This window comes from Poecilia latipinna, unplaced genomic scaffold, assembly GCF_001443285.1.
Source record: "Poecilia latipinna isolate Pla-1442-1.1 unplaced genomic scaffold, P_latipinna-1.0 Scaffold3636, whole genome shotgun sequence".
NCBI lineage: Eukaryota > Metazoa > Chordata > Actinopteri > Cyprinodontiformes > Poeciliidae > Poecilia > Poecilia latipinna.
The window spans coordinates 1-10,965 of NW_015116252.1; the positions used below are offsets into that span (position 1 = coordinate 1).

At 38.3% G+C, this 10,965-nt stretch overlaps 1 protein-coding gene across 1 annotated transcript in view; it reads right to left on the reverse strand.

The window, feature by feature from the left end:
- Positions 1-329: 329 nt before the first annotated feature.
- The window catches only part of LOC106941382 (carbohydrate sulfotransferase 6-like), a 16,313-nt gene continuing 5,677 nt past the window's right edge, over positions 330-10,965 (reverse strand). Inside the window, exon 2 of the mRNA XM_015024387.1 lies at positions 330-2,673. Coding sequence (XP_014879873.1) covers positions 1,452-2,651 — 1,200 coding nt within the window. The 5' untranslated portion in view covers positions 2,652-2,673 and the 3' untranslated portion in view covers positions 330-1,451. The remainder of the gene's footprint in view (positions 2,674-10,965) is intronic.

Below are 10,965 nucleotides of genomic sequence, written 5' to 3' on the forward strand. Positions count from 1 at the left end.
AAAAATAAACAAACCTTGAAAATCACCCGTCGAGACCACGCAAATTAATTCAAGTGCTGGGGAGCTGCTACACCAGTAATATGCTACATTTTTGCATTACTTCACTTGTATCCACTACACGTGTGGCTAAAGCTTTAAGTGTCCTTTTCCTTTTGCCAGTTTTTTGTAGTTGGCAACTTTGTTATGCATTAATATCAGCTTGATGTTACGTAGGTATAGTTATCCCTTTCAGTCATCAAATTTAAATAAGTATAACAATCATTACCTACAAGTTTGAACACCACTGTAAAGGAAAAGTTGAATTAATGATGATGCATGTAGTTTAAGACTGATCTGTGCCATCGTTCACTCACTATCACTACACCATAACTTCATTTTTTGTGTTACACTTTACAAAGCAACTCTGACATATTTTAGCCTTTAAACGCACATTCTCAGGTAAATCTCGCAAACAATTCAGCGCTATTTAAAAAACAACTTTGTACATTTATGTTTGTCAGAACGGAAAAGCTACATGTTGCAGAATGAGGTGGTCAGATGTGTAACAGCCTAACACACATAGCAGACAACCAAATCCTGTCTTTGAGGCAAAATTTTGTTGATTCCTTCATAAAAAAGAAGAAGCCAAAGTTTGTCCTAAAACGATCTGATCTTCAGGCATCTCTTGTCTCCAGATCAGTACACTCCAACGAGCTGTGCTCTATTCAAGTTTCTCAGGAATAAAAAGCCATGTTAAGCTCGGCCTTCTCAGACAATATACACGTACCCTCAGAAATGTGTTCCTGCTCATCACTGGACAAAGAACGCATTGATTTACAATAAATTACATGTGAGACTGGATGTACGCATACCATTCCAATGTATACAAATTTAGGTAAATCAGATTTGTCCGTTGAAACCCCTGGTAACTGTGAGTCTCAAGTTTCCATAAATATTGGTAAGTTTCTCCTCCAAAGCAGTAGAGAGACTCCAGGAATCGCTGGGCCCAAGGATAACAAGACAAACTCTGTATGCTAATTGGCATAGGGTGTATGTTGACATTTTGCTAAGGTTTACATGATCATTTAAATAATATACAAATACAAAAGTTAGTGGAAAAGAAGTGGAAAGCATTGAAAACAGGTGCCATTAGTTTGTCTTCAAGCTCAACTGTGACTCTTAAGGTAGTTGTGAGTGATGTTCTGTGAAATGCAATGGAGTGTAAACCCTTGCATAGCTAACCATCTATCAGAGGTTTTCAGGAACAAGGCTGTCAGTAAGTTCTACTGAGTCTTTTACTCCACTTTCACATGCTGTACTCAGTGTACTGTCATGCAAAAAGGCTGTAATTAATCTTCAAATCTTGAAAAGAGGCAGTCTGAGGTGGAAGTTTGAGCCGTGCTTTAACAGCGACAGGGAGACTATTCAAGCCTGTCGCCTCTGAGAGGACCTGAAACAGGAGGCGTGATGCTCTAGCTGCTCCCTGTGCGCTGAGATTTAGCTGAAACCCAGCTGAACTCGTAAGGTTCACGTGGAACCAGCAGATCTATGTCGAGTCTCTTCTGTTCTTTTTCGCTGTCAACTGTCCGGTAGCCGAGCAGCGACATGGCCCCTTTGCACAGCTCCTGAATGCGTTTGACCTTGCTGTGTTGCAGCACGGTGCGCCACGCCTGTGACACCTCATTGGCATTCCTAGAGGTGATCTGGAAAGCCTCTTTCTTGCTGCCTTTCCCTTTTCCGTGGGTCACTTTGTAGATCCATTCCTCCATCTGACTTGTCATCTCTAAACCGACAAAGTCATAAATATCATTAATCTCCTTCAACGGGTTGCGTGCCACGTCTTCATACCGAATCATTTTGTAGCGACCTTCCAGAAAAGGAGGTGGCTTCAGGATTGCCCTTTCGTTGATGCGTACGTGGCTTCTGCAGATCTCCTGCATCACTTCGTACTGGATACTGGCTGCTGGTACGTTTCTTTGCTCCAAGACGATGGCGTTGTCCATGTCAAAAGACTTGGCTGATTCCTCTCTTGACCGTATCACGGCCCGAGGGTCTCGAACGAGGTGAACGATGCGGAGGTCCAGGTTTGGGTCTTGAAAAAGGGGATAAAGGGATTCCAGCTCAAAAAAACGAGTTTCTTTTAAAACCACATGGCTGTAAGTGTGGCAGGCCTTCTCCACCATCTCCAAACCTTGAGAATCACATTTCTTTTGGCAAAGAGTCTCGTTGCTCATGTCACTGCGCCGTGTGAGGGAGCACGCAGGAGGCGAGCACAGTGCCCGACTGTGGTGAAACATAAACAAGGTGGACATATTGTAGTTCTCAGGCATGTAGGAATCCATCACTGAGAAGTCACACTGGTACAAGCTCCGCATTAGATCCCTCACAGCCATTCGGAGAACTCGTGCACCAGGTTTCTCTATTTTGGTCCAAACATGCCACCCGGGCTCCATGAGGTAGAAAACAGATGGGTGTTGACTGAAAACCTGACCCAGAAAGGATGAACCTGATCGCCACGACGACAGCAGCAAAACGTGAATCTTGCCTTTTCGGGGAGGGGAGTTGCAGGGGCTCAGCTGGTAGTACCAGTTGCAGAAGAGCACAACTGCTGCCCCCTGCAGGACGACCAGGAAAATCATAGTGTTGAAGTTCACTCTGCAGCGGGGACTCATGACTGGAGGCCACTTTAAGCTTCTGAAACAAAGAGAGAGGAAGACAGATTTTTACGACAGCAGGTCCAAAAATCCAACATTTGTATTCATATATGTTCTTCCACCTCCTTTCTCAGGTTTATGTCCGACAAGACAAAGTCCATTAAACCCTGCGGATTCAAAGTCTCTTTTAAATCCTTAATTGTCAGACCCAAAACGCCGACATGTCAGTTCCAAGTTCCATGAGGACTAGAACTGGAAGTGAAGGTAAAAAGTGTCAGTCTTTTTAATAATAACTGCATGGCTCTACAAAATAAAACCCATCAAAAAAAAAAAGTTTACAGCTATATTACTTTAGGTTTGCAAACATTGTCTGTTAGTTTATCATTATACAGTGCCTATTTGTGTTTCGGCATTTATGGATTCACCTATTAGTGGGTTTTTCCACTCCAAATTATTCAAAATGCTTATCAAAAAAATGTAAAAGAAAACGCAGGTTGAGAAGCTGAAATACCTCGGCTCTATGATGCTTGACAAGATACTGGCTGGCTAAGACAGCAAAACACCCACTCTAGAAAATCTGAAATGTCATCTGACTTCAGCAACTAACATTTTCTTGTTGAACATAAATGCTTCGGTTTGTTTTAGTTATGCAATCAACTCTCTATCTGAAGAGAAAGAGGAGTGTAGAAAAATATTTCCACTTCACACATCAGGAAAAATGTCATCTGGCATGCACCAAAAAGAATGGCTTAGCGTAACTAGTAGGACAAGTCTTGAAACGCCTGCTGAATTTAGAACATGAGCATTTTTCTTCAGGCTGAAAATCAAGTTTGTTAAGTTAATGTTAATTAACTCATGCCAAATTTAAGCTGTTATTTTTCATTCTTTTAAACTCTTCCAAAATGCTGCTGCCAGAATCCTGACCAAAACCTGACCAGCCATGATGCTTTACAGCTTCAACAAAACTCCTGAGCCATATGTGACGACACTGGAATAGCCAAATTTGATTTCCAAGCAGGGGTGGACTGGGATAATCCAGGCCGGGAATTTGATACCATTTCACGCCACCACCAGTGAATTAACCAAGTTAAATTAAATCGTGGTTGGAACAAACAGCTGCCTGGAGACTACCACTTGACTTTCCATTGAAACAAACTGAAATGTTTCACATCATGCATTCAAGAACAAAATAAATAAATGTAGAACTATCCTCAAATATAGTTTCAGCCAGGCAGAAACTACCCGAGAGAGTGGCATGAATGGCATGGATTGGTGTTTATCAAGTGGGACCCATCACATAAACCACGTAGCCCCGCTATGCCTCCACCTCAACAACTACCTAGGCTAGAGGGGAGACAAAAGAAAACCATAATTTCTGAAGCCTCAGCAGCAAACATGAGCCTAGGTACATGTAGAGTGGGGTGTGTTGCAGCGACTCAACAAGGAAGATTTGGTTCTGCAGAAGTTACAAAATAATGTCCTCCACTCCGTTTATGCACTACATGGAGTGTCTAAATTTATGTCTAATGTATTTGAATGTCATTTGTACAGCTTAGATTGTAATTATTCATTCCCCTGGTAGATTTTATCTCTGAGTTTTAGTTTCAAACTTGCATTGAGCTGCTTGTTTTTAAAGAATTTCGCAGTAAATATTTCAAAGTATTTATGTGTGTGTAGCGTAATTTAACATACTTGTAGTGTAATTTAATATATTTTCTTCCTTAATCTTGCGTTTCCTCAGACTGTACCAATTTTAGTCAAGGCTGAGGAAACTTTTCCAAAACATGTTTGGACTTGCAATTTGTAGTTTCTTAAACAGTATTGCATGAAACCCGACACGTTAAATGCTATAATATGGGGCATTCAGGAACTTGATATTAGAACCAACAGTTGCATGAAGACACATCCACATGTTGCATCTTTCCACAAGATGTCGTAAAAACGAATCCCCAAACGCTGGACATTTGCGAAATATGACAAGTTGCCTTGAGCAAACCTAAAAGGAAGCAGATTCACTCTTTGAATGTAATCTTGTGTAATGTTTGAGGCACGCAGTACACTGCTTTGACTGAGTATGCTTAGATGCCCTCGTAAAATGCCTGTAGCAAATCTCTCCTGACACTACTCGGGCCTTCTGGCGGTGAGAATCTGATTCTAGAAATACTCGTTCTTTGGCTGATGCAGATTTTTTTTGTTCACCACAAAATGAAATAATTTACATGCAATATTAGTGATCTGTTTGCATACCTTTTCAGTCATTTTAGTGTAGAATGACCCTCATTAGCAACATTTAGTTGTATCAATTGTAAATCGTCTACCATGCAACCCTGTCACAGTGTCCTCTCAGACATGAGTTATGAGTTTCACCCTTTCAGAATGAAAGCACTCGGTTGGCTGCATGCTGCTCTTTCTTCATTTACGGTTGTTGCACATGATAAACTGTTTATTTTACAATCAGTTTATTCAACAGTGCATATAATACAGTGAATCAGCTACTTTAATTACAAGCAGTTAAAAAAAGAAAGCAAGTTCCTTACAGGTGTTTCACAAACAGGAGTTTCCCGTCTGTCTCCTAAAAAAAACGTTTACTGAATTCAGAATGTTCACACGAACTCACCCTGTCACAACAATCCACCTTATTTTATATATCATTTTAATAATGTAATTTATAACCTTCAAACATCTTGACAGTTCAAACTTGAGAAAAATTTTAAGTATAGTGTTTGCCAATATTTTCCAAAAACTACAAATTCTCTAAAATGGAGAAAGGAAAAGAAAAGATGCTAAAATCTACAGAGTGAAACAAACAGTAAACCAGGGGAGAATTTCATCTGACTACTCAGATCTGGTCTTCACAGTCAATCATGTTAATGTTACTTCTCTGTGAAACTCCCACTTTATTTGCCTTCACTTGCTGCAATGAAGGGCAAACACAGTTTAGTTATGGACAATTTGTGTTGTCAATATGCAGTGTGACAATTTAAAGACAAACATCATACATAACATCAGAGATATTTAGTAAAAGCCCATCTAGGGTTACTGGCATCCATCGTCTATGTATTTTCTTATGCCGTCAGTGTTGAAGGCATAAGAAGTCAGCGGGCAAGAGTCGAAGTACACTCAGGACAGGTTTGGTTATTCAAATAAATTCTATAATATAGAGCAGTGGTGTACTACAACATTAGAGGATACATTGTACTGACAGCAACAGCTTGCTTTTGTTGTTATGAAGGTTTTGGAAAGTCACCAGTGTGCTGCATTACATCACTATAGAATCATTCCCACAAGGAAGGAATCCACAAATTGTGTCCAAAACAGGTTTCAAAATCTTACTGTAAATGTCTAATCTTTCTGATAATAGAATAATAGAACAACTTTGTAAACGTAACAGCTTGTTACGTTTTACTTGTTTGGCACCGATTTACCAAAATATCGGTTTATATTGCTTGTTTCTCAGTGTTGTTCATGACATGTTGCACAGCTCATCTATGTAACAAGGCAAACAGACACACCCCTTCATGTAACTCAGTACAGGCCCCAGAGATAAACATACTACTTAAATAGTATGAAGAAATTCATATCCCACATCTCCAAAATACAACTAGAGGCGTCCAAAACTGAAGCCCAAAATCAAATAAGAGAAATTAAAGCAACTGAACCACCAAAAATACAGGAGTCTGAACACTGCCCAAAACCACAAAAAGTATTTGGTGGCGTATTTACAAAAAGACATTCATGAAACGTTTTATAGTTCTTGAAACAATTGGCTTGTTGTTTTTGAGCTTTATAAATAAAGAAAACAAGAGACAAAACTTATTAAATTGAAATTTTCACAGACCATTTTTAAATCGTATTAGATAATTAGAAGATTTGCACAACAGTTTCTTAAGCAATCCAGAGCTTTTTCAGACAACTTGACTGACAACAGAAGAATAGCACGTCTAGGTTTGTAAGAGTTACCATAAACTGGAATGTCCAATTCCCGAACGAAGGAATGACTGTAAAAGTTCACAACGTACCCAAGAACAAAACCATGTCATACTTCTGACATGCTTTGCAACACAATGATTCTCATCTACTCTGGCTTATTTTCAAGCATCACTGCTCTTGAATAACATGTTTCAACACTTACTCATTCCTTGCCTGGGCTGAATGTTTCTTATAGCAGAACTGCGTTAAAGTGCTTTACTGCCTGAAACCCGATTTCGTCTTCAAATAATTTATAGTTTGAAAACCTACCAAAAATATTTCTATGGTGAACTCCTTCAGTTAATGTAAAAGGCAATGATGAATTCCCAAAGAATGCAAAATAATTTCATTCAGTTTGGTAAATTTCAAGCCCAGGTGATCATACAACGCTGCCACCTGCTGATTATATTTGGTAGGTGTGACATTATGCACTTTCCAGTCACATAGAGTCATTTATATCACAACCCAGCAACTATGCTGTTATAAACATGCTGTACATATCAAACATAATTTAAAAGAAATGTTACTTTGCAATTTAATGCCTTAAAATTGGCCTCTGTCTTTTTAAGAAGCTCCTGTTCTTTCCAACACTCCGTCTTCAGCACACTATCACAATGTCTTCCCATCATGCCGTCAAGCTCAGCAGACTCATATTTCCTCAAAATGTTTGCTAATGTCTGCAGTTGATATATGTTACTTCATATATATTATTGTAAATATACATCAATGGGCTACGCTTTGTGAGACCAAGTGTGTTTGCATCCTGAATGGCTGCCAAGGAAGATCCAACAATTCCTCAAAACATGCATAAAAATAAAAAAAAATCAAAACCAAAAAATCAAAGCAATACTTCAAGTATGTTTTTGTTGAGGGAACAACAATAAAGATGAATTAAATCTCAAGAAAGTCCACTTTACTTAATACCCCCACTTTAAGACATGAACTGTTTCAGTATGGACCCTGATTAATTTCCTGTTCTATGTAGACCAAAACTGATCAGTTTTTTTTTTTTTTTTTGCCATCTTAAATGCCTATTTGTAATTAAATTATTATTTACAGTACACCGTTTCTGTGATAAGGCAGGAAATTATATAAAAGTCTAAACAGAAGATATGTGGATTCTGGTGGGCTCTGGAGAGAGACACATTCTGCTGACACTAGGAGGCAGCAGAAAGGAGAATCATTTATTTATTTACAGATAGATCCCTCTCTACTGTTGTACAACAGGCCACCAACTCTGCACACCCCACACTTCCTTGACTCATAGTGTTTTACCTCTGGTTGGTGCTGTGGCGCACTTCTCACAGCAATAAGACGCCACAGAGAAAGTTTCGTCCTCCACGGTGTCTCTGTGGTGAACACAACCAACACCTTACAGCCAGTATAATCAGCTACTCTGCTGCAAAAGAATTCGCTTATTTGCACCATTTTAACTTGTATTTTTAAAGGAAATTACACAAATATAATATTTACATATTGTTTATTTAGTTGGGGTTTTTTATATTGAATGTTTATACACCTTAAGCGGGTGAAACCACAGTTGAATTCTCTATGCAATGAGGGGTGCCAAAAGAGAGGAAATAAAGTTGCATAAACTATAATCAAATGTTGATTTTTCTAACAACGCTGAACTCCTGATGAGTTGAATCAGATCAAAGTACAATTTGACACTTCCTATTACTCAACAAATTGAACATTTATTCAAAACGAGTACATTTTTACTTACTAAAGTTACTTGGCCTGTTTTTTGTTGTTTTTTTTTTTAAACATTTGAACTAATTTGAATAATGTACTCGACTGCAATGTTTGATCAATTGGAATAAATGTAACTGACTTTGAATATGTTCTTATGATTGAATTGAATTTAGTTTTTTTTAAGTGCCAAACTTAAAAAAAAGTGATAAGGACAAAATTGTTTATACTCTGTAGCTGGCATCTAAAAAACAAAACTTTAAGAGACATTCAGAAGGATTCTCTACCTGCTCCTGCTACAACGTGGACTGATGCTGTTGCAAACCCTGTCCAATGTTTTACTTTGCTTGAAGCTATGCCCCTGTGGTGCTCAAATGAAATGTTGGGTCAGCTGCATTCTGCCTCACTGAGATTTTAATGACCCGAAATCATGCGCCCTGCGGGACGTCTGAGCTGATTTATTACAGCTCTTTGCATAATTAACTGCTTATTCAAAAACCAAAAATATTCAGTGTTGAAAACTTATCAAAAGGATTCACCAGCATAATTAAAACTGCACAGAGAATTTTTAATTTTTAAAATTATGACAGTGGTTGTGAAGAAGCCGTTGTGCAAAGGAGATTTTTTTTTTTGTTTATCTTACCAGAACATAAAAACTAAGTATGACATCATTCCTCTTTACTAGAACCAAATGTTGGAGACTTAAGTGAACACAAACAAACCAAACTCAAAGCAAATGACTGATAAGACTACGCAACAATGCCAAAGTGCTTATCTGTTGTTTTTTTTTATACTGCACTGCATAAACACACTCCAGCCGACAAAACCAGTGCAGGATGTTGTGGCTGAGTCACAAACAGTGAGAAATTTTAACACCAATGTCTCTTTAAGGCCTGCACTGCATCCCATTGTTGGAGATAACTGAGTGGGTTTGTGTCATGTCTGATCCGACCCCCCACAGCAGATTTTCCTCAGTGTTCTGAAACTTAAAACTTACTAGTTAGAAGCTAATGTCTCTGCATATATAAACAGTCCTAAGGTTTTATATTTCAGAACTTAAATAAAATAAAAAATAAATAAATCGCTGACCCCTCCTCTAAGATTTACACATGAAAAATAACAGTCATTATTCCCCACGCTATGAAAACCATTACTATTTTCAGTTTTACTGTTAATTTCTTAAAGTTTAAAAGTACCTCAAACAACAACTGGCAGAAGCAACAAACCCGGCAGACATTCGCAGATGCTACGATGCTCCCATAATTTAATCCAGTGGCAATTTTTAGTTGCCATTGGATTAAATGACTGGAAATCATCTTCAAAAGTATTTTAAAACAGCAGAACAAAAGTTGACTCAACTATGGCCCGGAGCCTTCATGTGTGGAGTTTGTATGCTGTTCACATGAATGAGTGGATTTTCTCTGGCTACCTCCCACAGTCAAAATAAGTCACTTAGAGGTTCAAAATTGCTTTTAGGCAAGCATGAGTGTTTGCATGCATGTGACCTGCACCTGTACGCTGCTCTTTTTCTCATTGACTGCTAGAAATGCGCAGTATTCCTATAACGTTTCGGCGGGTNTAGAAGATATGTCTTCAACAAATGGCCAACTTTCAACAAAAAAAACTTAGTTACTCTGCACATCTAAAAACAAAATGAAATAAAACCAAAGAGTTCCACTGTTTCTTTACCTGTAACAAAGAGGGTTTTAGCATTTCACCTGCACATCAACTTTGACTTATTATCTTCGATTCATTTATTGGCAGGACAAAGCTAAAATATTACATTTTTTTTCCCAACAATGAGTGTGAAATATCTTGTATTTTAATCATTGGGAGTGACTCAGCCAGAGTGCTGACTTGAAGATGATAAGACAGGAGGGAGCAGAAGTTAGGGTGGAGAAAATGAGGCCAACAGCCCCAAAGACCAGGAGCAAATCACCAAAGAAGAATCATCAACATAACAGCAGATAGAAGAACATGCAGAAACCTTTTCAGGAATTTCAGAAGCATTTCATTGCTGCAATACTAGTAACATTTTTTTTTCCATTAATCTGTGTGGAAGTAATTTTCAATGCTAACCTTATTTTGTTAAAATGTAAATAACCAGAAAATTGATTCCCCTTGTACATTTTCTTCCTGTTGTTTGAGTTGCCCGTTGCATTTCCACAGAATCACATTTCTTGATTGAATTTAAATAATTTTAATCATAGATAATAATTTGGGGTTTAACTGGTTTTGTTTCTTTTTTAGCTACAATAGCCATTCAAACCTTCACAGAGCGTCAAAAATGGTTTGATCTGTTGCCAGTTTGAGATGACATTATTTATGTTATCTTAATAATTAAAGATTTCAGTCTGATAACATCAGGATATTCCTCAATAAAGACAAACTATGACACAAGCAAACTAAAATGCTGCTTCAGGCTCCCACGCCAGCAGTGAGACCCCAAGAACTCTTCACTCATCTCAAAAAGTTTTTTGGGTTTTTTTCTGTCCTCCGATTGATCGAGGTCAACAACTTGGGTAAGAGCATCTGATACTTGCAGAAATTTGACTGATGCAGAAGAATGTTTTTCCCTCTTGCTCTCGGTGAAGGCGGACGCGTTTTTCCTCTGCTCCCTCCTTGCCCTGCTTTTTCTGGTTTTGTCCTGTTTTTTTCTATATTTTTGGAG